This window comes from Colletotrichum truncatum (assembly GCF_014235925.2).
Source record: "Colletotrichum truncatum strain CMES1059 chromosome Unknown Contig_0005, whole genome shotgun sequence".
Lineage (NCBI taxonomy): Eukaryota > Fungi > Ascomycota > Sordariomycetes > Glomerellales > Glomerellaceae > Colletotrichum > Colletotrichum truncatum.
In genome coordinates this window covers 3,869,625-3,886,378 of record NW_027222402.1, presented here as the reverse complement: position 1 = coordinate 3,886,378, position 16,754 = coordinate 3,869,625, and the positions used below count along the sequence as shown (strand labels likewise).

The 16,754-nt window shown below is 45.6% G+C and overlaps 3 protein-coding genes across 3 annotated transcripts; all 3 read right to left on the bottom strand.

The window, feature by feature from the left end:
- Positions 1 to 883: 883 nt before the first annotated feature.
- CTRU02_209134 (reverse transcriptase-like protein) lies at positions 884 to 5,272 on the bottom strand (the record flags this gene model as incomplete). Its single annotated transcript, XM_070205212.1, has 9 exons — positions 884 to 1,364; positions 1,563 to 2,278; positions 2,330 to 2,599; positions 2,669 to 2,854; positions 2,918 to 3,150; positions 3,613 to 4,114; positions 4,349 to 4,861; positions 4,957 to 5,099; positions 5,188 to 5,272. The coding sequence occupies 9 exons, from the start codon at positions 5,270 to 5,272 to the stop codon at positions 884 to 886; spliced, it is 3,129 nt and encodes a 1,042-aa protein (XP_070061287.1).
- A 4,413-nt stretch (positions 5,273 to 9,685) lies between these two features.
- CTRU02_209133 (nonselective cation channel) lies at positions 9,686 to 11,650 on the bottom strand (the record flags this gene model as incomplete). Its single annotated transcript, XM_036725916.1, has 2 exons — positions 9,686 to 11,478; positions 11,530 to 11,650. 2 exons carry the CDS (start codon positions 11,648 to 11,650, stop codon positions 9,686 to 9,688), a joined length of 1,914 nt encoding a protein of 637 aa, XP_036582109.1.
- A 2,141-nt stretch (positions 11,651 to 13,791) lies between these two features.
- Positions 13,792 to 15,488, bottom strand: CTRU02_209132 (transporter-like protein; the record flags this gene model as incomplete). The annotated part of the gene is made up of 4 exons (XM_036725917.1): positions 13,792 to 14,798; positions 14,872 to 15,156; positions 15,236 to 15,287; positions 15,345 to 15,488. 4 exons carry the CDS (start codon positions 15,486 to 15,488, stop codon positions 13,792 to 13,794), a joined length of 1,488 nt encoding a protein of 495 aa, XP_036582110.1.
- Between the last annotated feature and the right edge of the window lie 1,266 nt (positions 15,489 to 16,754).

Sequence of the window (16,754 nt, the reverse complement as noted above, 5' to 3'; positions counted from 1 at the left end):
TACGTAATTTAAAGAATTATTTAAAAACGATATAATTAGCGTCTAGATTAATTTAGAATTAGTTAGGAACCTATTTAAAATCGATTCAATACTAATTTACTTACTATATCGTATAATTCTCTTTTTATTACTAGTAAAAAGATAATAGCTATTAGTAAGGAAGCTTTCTTCTATACTTCCCCCTTAAAGTATAGTTTTAATTAGAAGTAAATATAGCTAGTGTTGAATAGGCTCTCTGTACGATCGTACTGTCATAAATGTAGGGTGAACCAAAGATTCTATTTTCCGTGATTACCTTTCCTAACTAGATGTTGCCTTCCGTACGAACAGATATATCTCTGTCCATACCTAGACACGAGTCGTGCATGACAGGTAATAAACCATGATCCCTTCCTCAGACATTTAGGTGTTACAGGTGCTAGTCATGCTACCTATACACCCCTTTGCCTGTGACAGCCTTGTCGTACGGTCATGTGATTATCGTTATTCCAACACTCACAACTTTTCTTTTTATGACCGTACGTGCCTATCCTTTGTCCAATTAGGTTGCGCTATTCCAGTTCGTAATAGCTTTACTTGATTAATATGTGTCGTAAGGGTGAATGTAGGAAGTCGTCTCGTACGCCTTCCTCTCTTGTCGGTTGAGTAAGTCGCGTGTCCTACATGCCTTCCTCTATTGCTTCACCTCACTTTTTCTTGTTTTTTTTTTTCCTGCCTACTTAGGCAGAACTTTCCGTATTGAAATGATAAAAACGCGTCTTTTCTTCTTTTCCTCTTACTTACCTTTTCTCCTCTTCGTACACCACTTCTTCTCTCTTCTCTTCGTACGTTGAACAATCATTCTCATTCAACGCTTTTTTTTTTTTTTTTCCTTTTATGTTTTCTAACCATGGTCTAGAACGATGAACGTAATGCTCTTGCCCTGCCGTCGCACGACATTGAAGTGCGTATGACTGGCAACATGAGCGTTCAAGAGTTCGTCGCCTCTATCATACGACGCTCTAGTTACTTCATCGCGATCATCATTCAGTCTCGAGGTCGTACGATGCCTGCTTGCGCCAGCAAGTGTGCGACCTCTGGCTCTCCTCGATTCCGGGAGTGTGTTCGTCTCAGGACCCTCTCTGATGGCTCGTGTGCGGAATGCGTCTAGCAGTCGCACGGCGCTCGTTGCTCTCACCGTGGTCAGGAGGATGGTTCGTCCGATTCGTCTGGTGGTAGCAACCATTCCGACAACGATGATGATAATGAGTCTCCCCGTCGCTCTAACTATCGGAAGCCGTACGCCCGTAGCGCTCGCCAGCCCGACCGTACGCCTGGTCGCAAGCTTGGTCGTAGTGTCGGCACCTCTGGCAGCTTCCTTGGCTCTTCTCACAACCCGCAGCTGATTGAGAAGGATTAATTAGGGGATTGGTTCATTCGTACGGTGGTTATCTATGATCTCAAGGGTCCGGCTCTCATAGACTAACATCTGGTGGTGGATCTTGGTATTAGGGTTTTCGTACGATAGTAAAATCGCACGAGTTGATTGTCATTCGTCTTTTCCCCCAAGTCTATCCACGTACGCTTCGATTCTTATCCTGAGCTTGCTTGTCGTAATTAACTGCTCGAGCGCTGAATTTAGTGACTTCTTTGTGAAAGCATCTGCTGGATTGTCTTTGCCATCGATCCATCTCACTTCTAAGATTTCTTTCTTCTCGTACGACTCCCTCAGGCTCATGATATCGATCATAAGTCTTTTCTCATCAGTAGTTCCTAGTCGTACGAGGCATTCATACAGAGATCTTGAGTCTGTACAAATCACGACTGGAATTCCTGGGAGGTTGAGCGTACGAAGAATCCGGTTCAAGGTACTGCTTAACGATATGCCACTGTCAAAGCCTGTAGTCATTCCGTATAGTTCGCTAGCTAGTACGCTTCGAGTCACTCGTTTGCATTTCGTTGAGCTCCAGTGGATAATATTTCCATTAATCTCAAAGTCTGTCGTCGTACGAGCTGTTTCCTCTGCAAGTACGATAACAAATCCAAGCTGTGATAAAAGGTCTATATTATTTGCAAATAATCCGTCTATAAAGATATACATCTTTGTTCGTACGAAGTCGAGTGGAATATATTTAAGACCTCGATCAGGGTTGTCTATTTGCCATTGAAGTCGTACGTTCAGAGCTTCAATGTCCTCTTTACTTGGTTCTTTGATCTGAGCTGCGACTGCTAAATCGTACGATGCCTCTGGCTGGCATATTGAAGCAAGGTATGCGCCCCTTGCCCGCTGCGAAACGTACTATTGTCGTGCATCAAGTGCATCTATCTCTATAGTATTGAGCTGCTTAACTTGTCCTTTCTGTAAGAAAGTAAAGTAGTCTTCGTACGACTGAATCCTGCCGCCATTGAAATCTACTTCTTGGTTATGTAATAGGATTGTTTTCGGCTTCGCACGAAGGCCCTTCTTCTCCAATTGTTCCTCTTCCCGTACGGAGAAACTTGCTGTTGCGAAACTCATTGTATCGTCTGTTTGCATTGCCGTGATACCAAAGTCGTCTGCTCCTGTCGTAGTATAAAGGAGGCATAGGTCGTACGTTAACTCTATCATTCCAAGGTCCTCCTTGTGGTGTGTAGCGTACGTCTTATACTAGTAAAGACCTGATTCTGCTAATCCGTAGAGCGGCTTCACGATATGTAGGAGTGTTCTTTCTGGGTATTTACCCTCGAGTTCCCTGGGAAGTCGTGCGATAATTGTTCTTTTTAATGGATCGTCCGATTGGGTATATGCCTGCGTAATATCCCTGAGTTCTCCTTGACACTTGAAGTCTCGTACGAGGGTAGGTCCAAGGGCGAGGAGTAGTCTCTGACTCATCCTCTGGATCGTTAGTGCCTGTATAAGGATTTCCTCCTTTTCCTAGTCACTATATCCTTGGATTACTAGTCTTGACTTTTCGTACGGCTTCGTGGTTTTGTTTTTGATTTCTCTAACCATTCGTGTACGAAAGATCCGTATGTTGGAGTATTTGTCTAGGTCGTACCGAATAAAGGTAAAGACTCCCTGGTTGATTAACGCGTCGATCTCAATCCTATCCGACTCTTCGTACGGTAATCCTGGTGTTGTGATTATGTTGTCAAGTCGGAGTTTTACTGCTAACTCGTAGTTGTCTTTCTCTTTCTAAGTAAGAAAATGTCTTGGGGATTGTCGTACGGCCCTTCTTTGACCCTTCTTTGGCCGTCCTCTTTTCCTTGGTTGTGGTTAAGGGATTTGCCGTGCGACGTCTGGTTCAGACTCTTCCCGGGGTTGTGTATCGTCCCTATAGTATGGTTTGACGTGTGTCGCCCGAAACTGTGTAGGTCCGTTTATCATGTTCACAGTTACATTATGTCCCTCAATCCCCTGTACTTCGTACGGTCCGGTCCATCCCTTGTTTTCTCTCTATACCATGACTTCGCTCTGGATAGGGAGGGATAAGACTTGTTGAATATTAGGACCGTTCCTTGTATTGATCGCACGGTTGATCTCAACCTCTGCGCGGATGCCTTGAAGTAACTTCCTTGCCTTCTAGGCGGCTTCTGCCCGTTGTACGATTTCTAGTGATGGTGGTAAATCCTTGTTAATACGTAGATAAGTACCGAATACCAGAAGTGTTGGTACGATTCCGTACGGTCCAGCTGTATCGTTTAACGCTTTGATAGCCATCTGTAGGATTGTCTCATCGTCTGTATTATGACTGAGTTCGGTATGAAGGATATCGTACGCTTGCCTTAAGGGAGCGTGAGCTCTCTCGACTTTGCCGACTGCCCAGTGTGCTTCTACTGGCATCTCATCGCACGTAATACCCATAATTTCGGCATGTTTGCGGAATTCAGTAGATGCGAAGTTTGTCCCCGGATCGTGTACGATATGGTCTGGTGGACCGACATAGGTGTTAATCCAACATTTAGTTAACGCATTCCATGTGTCTCGTGCGGAAAGGGATTTTAGGAATGTTGCTCCTTGAAAGCTTGTTTCCGTATCGATCACATGTAAGGCATTTTTGTCCTTCAGTCGTACGACATCTACCACGATTTCGTAATTGAAATAGCTCTCGTCCTTAAGGGAGAACTTAAATCTCCTTGGAGCTGGATCGTGCGACTGGCAGTTGTGACAGAACTTCTAGACCTTTTCTAAAATCGACTAGCTAATATCGTCGTGTCCAGCGTTTTTCAGAAGTTGGTATAGTCGTTCCGTACGAGGATGTCCAAATCGTCTATGTAAACGCCTTAGTTGTACCTCCGTAAAGAAAATACTTGACTCTCTTTTGCTAAGATTGAAAAAAGCATAGCCCCATTTGCGTACGACTAGAATATGTTTCCCATCTCGTCGTACGATAACATTCGCAATGTTGTTAAAGTATGCCTTTAGTCTATCTGCATCTTTTAAAGAGAATAAGAATGGCGTAGCTGACTCGAAGATATGGTACTTCACTCGTCCGATTGGATTCTCCATGATGATAGTCCCGATTGATGTGTTTAAGCGTCCGTCTCCGAATCGTACGTAGACCGACCCTGGTTTCCAGGATACTTTTGCTTGTGGGTTTTCCCTGAGGTATGCTATGACCTGTGACTTGCCGACTGTAGAAACTTTCGCTGCACCTGTGTCCCAAAGTTCCCCTTGGTAAACTGATGTATATGGGTCTTGTAGTACGAATTGAGTTGCTTCTACTGTCTTTGGAGCTGAGAAAATGTCTTCCCCTGTCGTACGGTGGAAGAATGCTGCTGAAGTAAGGAAAATTGAAACCTCCTCGTCTCCAGTATCATCATCGTCACCATCAGAAATATTTTCAACAGGGTTATCTCCCTCTACTTCTTGTAGATATGCTGTAAAATCATCGTACGGCTCCTGGTGGAGTGTATAACATGCTTGTAGGTATTGGTCTCTTGCATATTTGCGTTCCTCATCAGAATGGTTTGTCGACCAACAGCCTGTCTTCTTACAGATGAAGCATCTTTTGCTTGTGTTCGTACGGGTAGGTTTTCCTTGGGATATGTTCCCTTGGTCTTGTCTTTCGTACGTCTATCCTTGAGGTCTTCGGTAGGGTTGTTGCTTATATCTGCTTCTCTAGTTGGAATTATACCGCCTATCGACAAAGTTAATATCGTACGATATTGTCTTCCTATCGATTGCAACTTATAGCAAGGCTCGTAAGTTAGAGAATAGCTCCTCACATGTCTGGTCAGACTTGTAATTACTGAGGGCGTTCTCTAGCTCTGGTACGCCTCGGCATGCCTGGATAACTTGCGTGCGAAGCATAATTTCTCCTTGGAATCCTGTACCTAGTGCTCGTTATACGAGAGATAACTTATCAAATAATGCTTCGAGGACCTCGATCGGTTTCTTGTCTAGTTCCTCACGTTTAACTCGTACGAAAGATAATGTTATCCAATCTATATAGTAGAGATTGTGGTTAATATCTGTATTGAAATATGCATCTAGCATCTTGTAAATCTCGTCCCACCTCTTTGTTGGCCCGATATGGTGGAGGTAGAATTCCTCCGCACGATCGGCTAAGATGTCTAGAAACACGGCATGGTATTAGTCCTCTGTTATTCGCAATCGTCTGCAGAAGCTGATGAAAATCTTGGCCTTGTCATACAGGATATCGTACGGTTTGCCAGTATAGTTCCTCTCTTTCTTCCATCCCTTCTGAAAGACCGTAATCGTGCTTGGTTCGCACGGTCCATTCTGGACTATGCGTCGTGGTGGAAGATCGTAAATACTGTTTGCTGTATAGATACTTGTTGTACGATCCTGTATCTGTGGGAAGCTCTCGATCTCCTGGGTATATCTTGCCCCTGGGGGTAGATTCTGTGTGCTTGATTGATCTCGAGTATTTGACTTCCTGCTTGCTCGTTCGGTATCGTACGAAGGTTCGATTGACTCTATCGCTGGTTCAGCTAAAGTCTGACGTGTAGTTGTCTCTGGGGTTCGGACCGGTGTGCATGTAATAATGTTCGTACGGCTTGATGTTCTTGTCTGGGAATTATCCCGGTCGTCCGTAGAATCGAATCCTTTTGCTATGTCTGAGACTATATCGACTAATTGTTCTGAAACCGTCCTTGATTTAGGTAGTTGAAAGCCTTTTAGTTTAAGTAGTCGTGCGAACTCGGTTTTGTACGTCCGGTTAACTAAGTCCCATTGGTATGGCGACCATTGATGGAAGTCCTCGTACAATTTCGTAGTAAGTACTTCCTGTAGAGGGTCTAGGTATATGATTTCCATCATTACGTAGCCGACGTATGTTGTTAATTGTTTCTCCGAAGGTCCTGTTTCGATATCGACTAAGTCTCCCCAGTATTTCGGATCTGTAGACTTCTTCCATATACTAATAGGAATAGTACTCTTTGCACTCATGTCTTCGTACGTGACCTCATAGTCATTTTCCTCCTCCTGGAGGAGGTCTTGCTATACGATATCAGGTTCTCCTAATGTCGTCATGTTGGCAACCGTTTCGTATCGTACGGTATCTAGTTGGATGGTTGTTGAAATATGCCGTTGCGCACACTATTTGCTAAAGTATTGCACGATAGGATTCTTGTCCGGTTACGACTCACCGCAGCGACAACAAGAATCTGTCTCGTACGATATTATAACAAACCGTCTTCTCAAGCTAGTTGTCCGGTTACGACTCACCGCAGCGACAACAACTAGGCTAAGGCTCTTAGCACAAGAGATTTCCTAGCGTAACCCCTTAGGTATTCTTTCGAATTTCTCGCCTCGTACTTACGTACGAGACTACCCGGTAGCCCGGCCGTAAAACCTCGATCTTGTCTCTTCACTCTTGCTAATCTGTGATCGCACGATGCAATCACTCGTGACTGCCAAGCAATCACTGATCAGTATTGAATGGGCTCTCTGTACGATCGTACTGTCATAAATGTAGGGTGAACCAAAGATTCTATTTTCCGTGATTACCTTTCCTAACTAGATGTTGCCTTCCGTACGAACAGATATATCTCTGTCCATACCTAGACACGAGTCGTGCATGACAGGTAATAAACCATGATCCCTTCCTCAGACATTTAGGTGTTACAGGTGCTAGTCATGCCACCTATACACCCCTTTGCCTGTGACAGCCTTGTCGTACGGTCATGTGATTATCGTTATTCCAACAGCTAGAATTCGATTAGAGGAAAGCTAATATAATAGTTTTCTCCTTAAAGACTTTATAACTAGTAGATATAGTAGGCTATAATCTAGGAAGTTCTTAGAATATACTAAAGTAATTCCGAATTAGTTTTAAATTAATTCCTAATCTATTTAGAAAGGCTTCTTACCTTATACTTTATATTAACTACTTTAAAACTATATCTTTTTATAAACGGTTAGTAGGTAGTATATTATTAAAAACGTTTTATCTATGCTTATACTTATCTATTTATAAGTATTAGTATATTATTTCTAAAAAGGTTCTAAACCCGTTTAGAATCGATTCTAAATACTTACGAAACTACTTTCTATTTAAGATTATACTATAATACCTTTATTTATAATATTTTAATACTTTATAAGATTTCTAAAATAACCTTTTAATACTTTTAATATAGAAGATTCTAATCGAAATAAAAGTATTTTTTTCTACCTATATAAGTATAAGTTAAATATAAATAAATAGTAATTTAAAAAAATACTAAAGTTATCTATTTTAATAAGAATTACTAAGCATAGTTATACTAAATCTATAATATAATTAGTTCTAAAATAGTTTAGGATCGATCCTAGATCGATTTAAAAATAATTTGTTTACTATTCTTTAAGGCGATTTAATATCCTCCTTATTTAAAGTCTTTATATTAATAATATAAAAGACTTTATTCTTACTTATTTCTAGATATTTTATAAATATAAGTAGAAAGATTACTTTTTAAGTAAGTATATAAATATCCCTAAGGCTATTATGCTTAGAATAGGTTACTTCTAATAAAATAAGTATTAGAAGTATTTCTAAATCGGTTTTAAGTTAATCTTAAATCGATTTAGAATTAATTCTAAAGTCGTTCTTATATATCCTTACCTCCTTATTTACTAGTAAGCTAGACTAAGCCTAGGCTAGTAGTTAATAGTAAAGATTTAAGTCTTTTTTAGCTTCTATATCAAGACTAGTAGGTTTTAATAGAGGACTTATTCTTTCTAGGTAAGGGAAGAGATTTTTAATCGATTAAAAAGCTATTATAAATCGATTCGGAACGGATTTAGAAGCGTTTAAATATCGTATATTCTTATAAAAAGTATATTAAAGGTAAGGTTTCAAACCGCGCTAAGGAATTTCAACCTGACCATAGCTAACTAGCTAACCATAGTCAGCTAATCTCAGGGTAGCCCTACAAATCACAAAATAAGTAGGTAATTGGTCAGGTTATCCCCCCCCCCCCAATGGTCGCCTTAACCACACCCTCGCTCATCTGAATGTTGTCAATTTGGTAATGTCTAATTACAAGGCTGGGGCCACGGCAATTGAAGCAAGGGCAAGGGTCCATCGATGCGGAGTGCAGAAACACTGCAGACGGAGCTTGTGGAGTGGAACATTCCGCCAATGGAAGACGTCGTTCCCCTCCGAAATGCCGAGTGAACGCGTCTCTCGAGCTCCTTGGTTTCTCTTGTCCGTGGGCTTCACGTACCACACTGCGGCTCTTCGGCTAGCCAAACTAACTGAATAAGAGAAAGTATCATGAGTCAATCCTCACAAAGCGGCAGCTGAACCTTAAGTTCAAAGGCAATTGGTGGAACTGAGCTTTGGCTGCTGCACGGTTGCGAGTTACGCCTCCGAGACCTACCTAATACGCAGTGGAGAGGTGTCATTTTCTTGTTTGTTGCAGAACGGCAGATTGCCATGGCTGTCTGTTTCTTTTCGAATGGTCGGGGATAGATACAACCGGCTCCAAAAGGAATCGTGTTACTAATACGTTGTATTCGTCAGTCCTAAGCACGTCACTTGTTCTCACGGTAATTAGGAGGTGTAACCCGTCCGACGTCCACCGCGGAAGCCGTTGCGGAACCGAATCTTTTAGTAGGTAGGAAGAGAAAATGCCAATCAGATGGTTTCACGAAAGCTTAATTGATTGGTTTATATCGACCAGTTTAATGCTCCTTGGGACTCGACTGTTTTTGGCTGCTTGGCGGACTCTTCGGGAACCTGTGGATCTCGCTGAAACTCCCCCTCAATATTGAGAAACCAGGATCTGGGTGGTTTGACCCGTTGCTCAGACCGTCATGTAGTATGTGTGCACTATAGAGAACCCCTTAACTCTGTCATGGCTGTGCAGTCAATTTGAACGACAAAAAGCGTGTCTTCAAATAAGAATCAGTAGCCAAGCTTTTTTTTTTTTCGTTTTGAAGGTTGATTTCAGGTAGAGGTTGAAAAGGGGCTATGGAGCCGCCAAGTTCATTACTTGGGGTTTTGGTTGAGCTCGCGAGAATCATTATCCCCGAGACGCTTTTTACACCAACTTAAACTCTGAAAGGACAGGTTTTCGGTTGAGTAGGTTGTGGTAAAGACATTGGGGCCATAAGCTGTAGCCTGCCCTCTTACTCGTTACTACGCGGTACAGTACTCCATCTGTAACTGGCCTCATGTAGACTTTCTATTCGTCACAACTAGATTGGAAGCCGATTAATCTACTTGGCCATCCTCGTAAGTCTAGGCACCATTTCCTGTTAATTTGTATTCTAGACTTGGCTGCGGCGAGCAGGCGACCCCGAAAGTGGTTCACCATCGCTTGGACCCATACGTTGAACACTGGGCAGAGGAAATACGACACTTATCGGTGATGCCACCCTGCCAAGTCGCCTTCGCCTGTACGGCCGGCGTCTTGAGCGCGACCGACCGGTGACGTCCCATGATCCCGCTCTAGAGCCAAGCTCGCTCTCGGCGAACCCCACATCACTCAAATTGTCCATTTCCTCGAGCTCTCGTTCTACGCCCGGCGGTGGTTCCGCCTTGAATACCGCTTGAATGTCGCCATGAGGGTTGAAGCCACTAAAGCTCCAGTTCAAAAGTGACTGTGAGCGTGCACGCCGCGGGTGCGCTACCCTACGCCGCTCAAGGGCGCTTATGAGGAGTAACGCTGGTGCGTTGAGCGTGCGGATAAGCATGACATTGAGATTGTGGAACGATCGAGATGTCAACCCCGACTTGAGTGGCAGTAAGATAGCGAGTGCGAGCAAGTTGAACGGCGGGGGATATGCGAAGATTGAATCGCTCTTCACGCCTGCAAAGGTGATGACAGCACGGCGGAACTGAATTTCAGCCGGTGCGTCCGCGATGATCTTGGAGAAGGTATTGCTCAAAAGCGCCACGAGGAGCGTTAAGAAAAGGATGTTGCCCAGGAATGCAAAGGCTATCATCAGCGCAGGCCCCAGGACTGGATGAAAGTCAACGGAGCGGTCGATGCCTGTGCCGTCCAGGCCGAACCAAGTCCATATGAGCCACTTGGCGGTCTCAACCCAGCCTAGAGGTGTCCTATGAATGGAATTTGCGGTTGCGGCGTTGCTGCCGATGAGCCACTGCAAGGCAAGAAGAAACCCGGTAAAGCACCATATTGCGATAAAGGTAAGCCGCGTGAAGTCTCTCATCATGGCATGCATGGCGATGAAGACAATGTTATCCGGCATGATGGTGAAGGCCACTCTAGTGAGTAGCACGGGAGCTGCAACACACAGAATGTGTACGCCGTAGCCATCTGCCACGACTCCTCCATGGCCCAGGACGTCATAGACGCGAGCTAACACGTAGCAGCTGAAAATGAAGCAGAAGGTGATGTCAAGAAATGACCACAGGGTCTGAGAGTGGACGGCCCAACCGTGTTCTATGATTGCAGCAAACTCATTGAGAGTCCACCCAGCTGTGTAGATCGCAAAGAGGCATTCCCATATGCTTACTCTCTCACTGCTCCGATTCATCATCGTCAGCATGTACAAGATGACCAGAGCGATGAACTGAAATAGTTCCGTAACCCCCCGAATCCACGGTACAATCAACCGTCTCTCATCAAGCAATGGGGCCCGATGCGGCTCGTAGAGTGAGACTGAAATAAACTCATAATGGTCTGGGAGGACGTCGACAAATGACAATGGCGTGTAGGTTACAACTCCTTGATAGACTGCATCGACAAGTCTCTGGCATGCTGAAGAGCTTAGGAACACCTTGCTTTCGGATATGATTGCCAGTTCGAGGGCCGTAAGTTTTCTCTCATGACCATCGCGTCGCTGTACTGGCCATTGAAGTTGGCGACATTCGCTTTCCACCTCCTGGGGAGCTCCTTGGAAAGGATCGAATCCCTCTACGAGAATGTGGGCTAAGATTAGGAGGCCGATCTGGCCCGGGTGGTCTTCGTGATATCGCCGTAGTACGCGGCTGGCAACAAGCTCGCACAAGGTTGCACGAGCAACATTGACAGTTTGATGAGCAGTGCTGGTATGCTGTCTTGAAAACTGAATACGATTGGCAAGTAAACAATAGACTTTCGCCGCATTAGCTATATTTCCTCGATACAGGGATGTAAGAGCTTCACCGATAGTAGGATCGTCAGGGTCATAAAGCCTATCGACCAAGGGACGAACAACCAGGGCATTCATGCGAGGTTCCCGCAGTTGATCCAACGTATATGGGTCATCTGCAACGCTGTCAGCCATGTTCACATGGGTTGAGAGCGAAGTTTATCGGACCTATGCTTGCAAGGACAAGTCGCCGGATTCTATAACCGGCTTGCGTCAGTAACCGACGCACAAGTTTGGTTAGACAGGGGGTTTCACCGATGTATGGTGAAGTATACCGACGGCGGGACTTCAGTGCTTATGCTTCCAGTGGCGCTTACAGAAGCATGTCTCTCAGCCTCGAAACTGTTGGCAGCATGCGCTTCCGCATCTCCATCTCCCCATGGCGACAACGGTCGAGTCCAATCAATGAGATCTGGAGTTCGGGGGCTGTCTGCTTGTTCCATTTGACATCCAAGCACTGATGTGGACTGCCAAATGCTCTCAGGATGTGTTCGTGCCTTTACAGCGTTGCGTTGGACAGCCTCTGCTTCACCACTTCTGCAGTTCCCCCCTGCCCCAATGAACGCCCTCACTTTTGTGTGTTGATTCAGTGGGTAAAGTTGGTTTTCGCATTCAACATTTCGAAGGATTGTTGATGAAGAATAGAAATCGTGCATGTAGTTCAGCTTGGACTCTATCTTTGTGAGGGGTTTATTTACACTGCGCCCGTTCGGCTATCCTGACTCGATTCAGCGGCATAGCACTAACGCAATCCGACCGCTTGCACTGCCACGCTCAGGCACCTCCTGACGTCAATAGCACATGCGACTCACCGAGACTCTAATAGCTCACCGAGGTGACGATGCTTTAACGAAGGATGCTGTGATGCGTAACCTAAAACTTCATTTTGGCGTGACGGTGAACCAGGTACTTGTAAGTGCATGTCTGACTACAAAACCTTTCTTGATGCAAAAAGGAAAGAAAATCAAACAAAACAGTTGCGACCAAATCACAAATGGCTTCAAGTGACTGCAAAAGAGCATGGAACGTTTTGTTCCACCAGCAAAAGGTAATCTGAGAGGGACGAGACTCGAACTCGCGCGGGTTGCCCCACCAGGAAACAGATGTTAAGCTGACCTTAACCTGGCGCCATAACCAACTCGGCCACCCTCCCATGGGCACCTTGTCGAAGGACTAGTGATTGTTGACGGCGGAGCTTGGAGTTGTGATTATGGAGCTGGGCAAGTTAGGGCTCTGCCCAGACTGGGTTTCGTGGACTAGTGTAAAGTTCCCGAAAGAGGGTCCATCAGTCGACAGTGGGTCTGTTGTGGTAGTCTTAATAGCTCACCACTTACGAATAGACAGGCCATCAACGAGCAACTTCTGAACGCGCAGCTCTAATAAGCAGTTAAAATGTTGGAGTTTAGCATCGCTCTTTTTCATTGCTTTTGCAATAGGGTTTGAAGTAGATGATTCGGAGATGAGAAATGATTTATTTGAAGAAATTAAATGTGATGTTTCCATTGACTGAAGACCCAGCCGCTAAACCATTTTGTATTAGAGTTGCGAAGTAAAGGGTTCGTTTGAGGTTATGGCAAACTTTCTAAAATTGGTTCAAAGTTCTCTTGGTAATCTGAGAAACATCCTTTCTCATTTAGGTGGAAACGAGAGTTAGAAGTTATTGCTGAAGGAAGGCGCTGAGAACCATCATATCATCCAGAGAATGTCAGCTTTGGGATGGGAGCAATAACAAGAGCGTGACTTCAAATATCTTAATTTGCTAGAACTGATTCCAGGCTCCAGACACCAGTAAATGCACCAGAGACGGCCTGTGAAATAGTCGTGGCTCACGTTGCATGATTTACACTGTGATTGAGCCAGTCTTGTGAGAATCTAGACTAGGTAATTTGAATTTGGGCAATGATACTCCGCTGTGGATTCTCTCATTTGGATTACTTCGTGTAAGGTTCTCAAGGTTAGTGCTCGGAGTAAGGAAAATACACCAAGAGTCAAGATGCCGAAACTTCAGGGCCAGAAATGTCAGCAATATAAGTTGATTACATTGAGAAGTCCGTTAAATCAATGAATCACACTGGACAATTTTTCGCATTTTTCCTTGGTCACAAAACACTAAACTTAGAACGACAGAAGTGGTGTCAACTAGTATGGCTTCCGTAGTACACGCAAAAAACAATTGAACTTGATGTTGCTCAATTAATGGTCGGTAGTGTAATTCTTTGGTATTCATATACATTAAAACTCATTTCTCAGTTACTGCTTTCAACTAATCAACCCAATTACAAGAGGTATCTGTAATCAGGTGACAAATCTCCCAACTCCGTCTTCTCTTCTTCAGTAAGAGTCGACTGGCCCGCATGTTTGTCTCTGCTCTTGTTCGCCGCCCAGCATCCAATAGCATAGACGAGGCAAGATAGACCGCTCAAGATGACAAATGCAATACAGATGCTGTATCCAGGAATGTACTTGGGCGCGTCTTTCTTCAGGAAAGCAAAGACGGCGATGATACCACCAATGTTACCGAAACCAACTTGCCAGGCACTGCCGATAGAGCGGCGGTGATGGCCGCCTAGGTTCATGTTGAACCAGCACACGATGATGGGCATGGCGGTGTAAGCGCCCATGGCGACGAGGAAGAGTGCGGCGTACTGCACGGAGGTGTTGTTGTGCACCGAAATCAGGATAGCGAAGCCAACGATGGTAACGCAAATGGCAAAGACGGCGAACAGGAATCGGTGACGCGTCTTGTCCGAGATGAATGCGATAATCATGGAGAAAGCAAAAGCCGCGGCCCAAGGAGGCACGCTGTGCAGCTGCGTCTGGATGCTGTCGTAGCCATAGGACTGGATGATTCCGGGCGCAAAGTAGGCGTATCCGTATGCGGGCACAATCAGGCCGAAGTACATGAAGCCTCCGACAATGACCTTGTAATCCTTGAAGAGGTTGCCGACATCGCGGATCGTGGTGCTGCGCTCCACCGCTGAGCGGCCCTGGTCGACTCGCAGACGCGCCGAGACGAACGCCTTCTCCTCCTTGCTGAGCCACTTGACATCTTCAGGGAAATCGGGCAGCCAAAAGTAGAAGAAGAAGCTGACGATGACGGTTAACAGGCCCTCGAGGATGAAGATCCAGCGCCAGCCGGCGTAACCACGCACGCCACCCATCTTTCCGATTGCGGCGGCAAGGAGACCACCAAAGGCGCCTGCAAGGGTGGTGCTACCGAAAAAGAAGGAGTAGCGTCTCTGGGCTTCGTGTCGTTTGTACCACATGCCGATGAGGTAGAAGGCTGGTCGAAGTCATGCAAATGTTAGCGATCAACTGCGTCTCAGACAATACATTGAAGAGTTATTGCCACTAACCGCCTGGAAACATGCCAGTTTCAAAGATTCCGAGTGCTACACGCGTCGCGCAGAGCCCAGCGTAGTTCTGAACGAAACCCTGAAGCATGGTGACGAGGCCGAAGCCGAACATGTTGATGCTGAGCCAGACATGGGGTTGGAACTTCTTGAGGAGGATGTTGGAAGGAATCTCGAGCAGGATATACGGAACGAAGAAGACGACAAGAGCGTTGTTGTACAGGGTGCCGTCTAGGCCAAGTTCTTTTGAGAGACCAAAGACGTTGGCGTTGGCGATGTTGACTCGATCTGTTTGGCGCAACTACGGTTAGAATGCGATCATGATTGGAACACAGCGCATTTCAGCGCGATTGAAGGAGTATCTCACCAAGAAAAGCCAGCAAATACATAACGCACAGGAAAGGAATAACGCGCAGGTCCTATGTGTTCGTTAATTTCTCTCATTCGATTCCAAGTTTAAGGAAATGAAGTCTCACAATCTTGGTCAAGAGCTTGCGCTCCGTTGTGTGAGGCGGACATTGGATGTGCTCTTCCTCGTAGACAGGACGCTCGAGATCGGTCGCATGCTCAAGCGAGCGCGACGGCGAATCGGCCGCCTTGTTCTCCTTGTCGTATTGCATCTTGGAGGCTGTCAACTTTTGAGATTTTGGAACTCAATTGGACTCTTTTACAGCCACCAGGGACGCGCTCGTAGGACACGACCCGACAGGAAATGAGCAAGAAAAGGCGAGAAGCTTGAAAGTTGCGTCGCAAAAGGGTATGCGACGATCCGTCCAGGGCCACGGCCAGCTTTTATTTCGTCATACAACTTTTTTTTTCGACAGTCTTAAACGGCAGTGATGAGTCGCGGCCGACCTCGGGGGTCAAAAGATTCCCGGATGGACAAGGTCGGTGATCCTCCCGTCTCCACAAGACCATCAAAAGTACGAGCCAACACCACCTTAGACATGGAGCGAGTTTAGTGTACCACACCTGGCAGCGGCACGGCTAACAAGGGTGGCTGTCTCTTAACAGGTCTTGACTCTCTCTCTCTGTCTCTCCCCCTTGTCCCTCAAGCCTCTAGCCGAACCCCGCATCCCTCCAGGTCGTAGCGGCATTCAATAATATGCAACATTACGCTTGGGGCGTTTTGCTGCAGCTGAATAATGCTTCGCATGAGCTTTGGCCTTGGTCAATGAGTTGTATGCTGGTTTGTCAACACGTGTTTTAACCCTTCAAAGATATAGATAGGCAATCCTACAATTCTCTAGCAGTATAATGGTCCAACCGGAAACGGTCCAGACTCAAATGTTCTTGTTAAATCTTAAAATGTCCCCATACACTCTATTCACCACTCCACCCCGGCCCCGGATCGGACTTGGCTTAACTCCACCTTGTCCGCCGATGCAGGAACTGTGACTCTGTGAGTAATCCAGACTACAAATTTCTCGCCCATGGTTGGTTACTGGATGACTGTTTGTCGCCCCCCCTAGTCACGTCGGTAGCCGCCGGCCTCCTCTTTTTGAGGGAAACAAGAACTGATAACACACATACTCGGTCCGGTGGAATGCAAGTATGAGACAGCCCCGGACTTACTAGTAACCTCGACATCGGCCGCCGGTCGCCCGGAGACTATCCTCTTTGGGGGCTGGACCCGTTGGAACCAGTGTGACTCAAAACAGTCGCGGCGGCTCTTCAGTTACTAATGGTGGTGGCAAGGGAGTCAGCATTAGCTCGAACGGCAGGTTTTACAGAAGTTCCTGACGGCTTCATCTTACCCCGCGATAGCCAAGCCACGCGCCGCTATGCAGTCCTTTTGTAGCTTGGTGGTTGGTGACAGACCTCGGCTACAGACTTTAGCAAAACTTGCGATGTGTTTTCTTCGAATAAACACCAACCTGCTTATT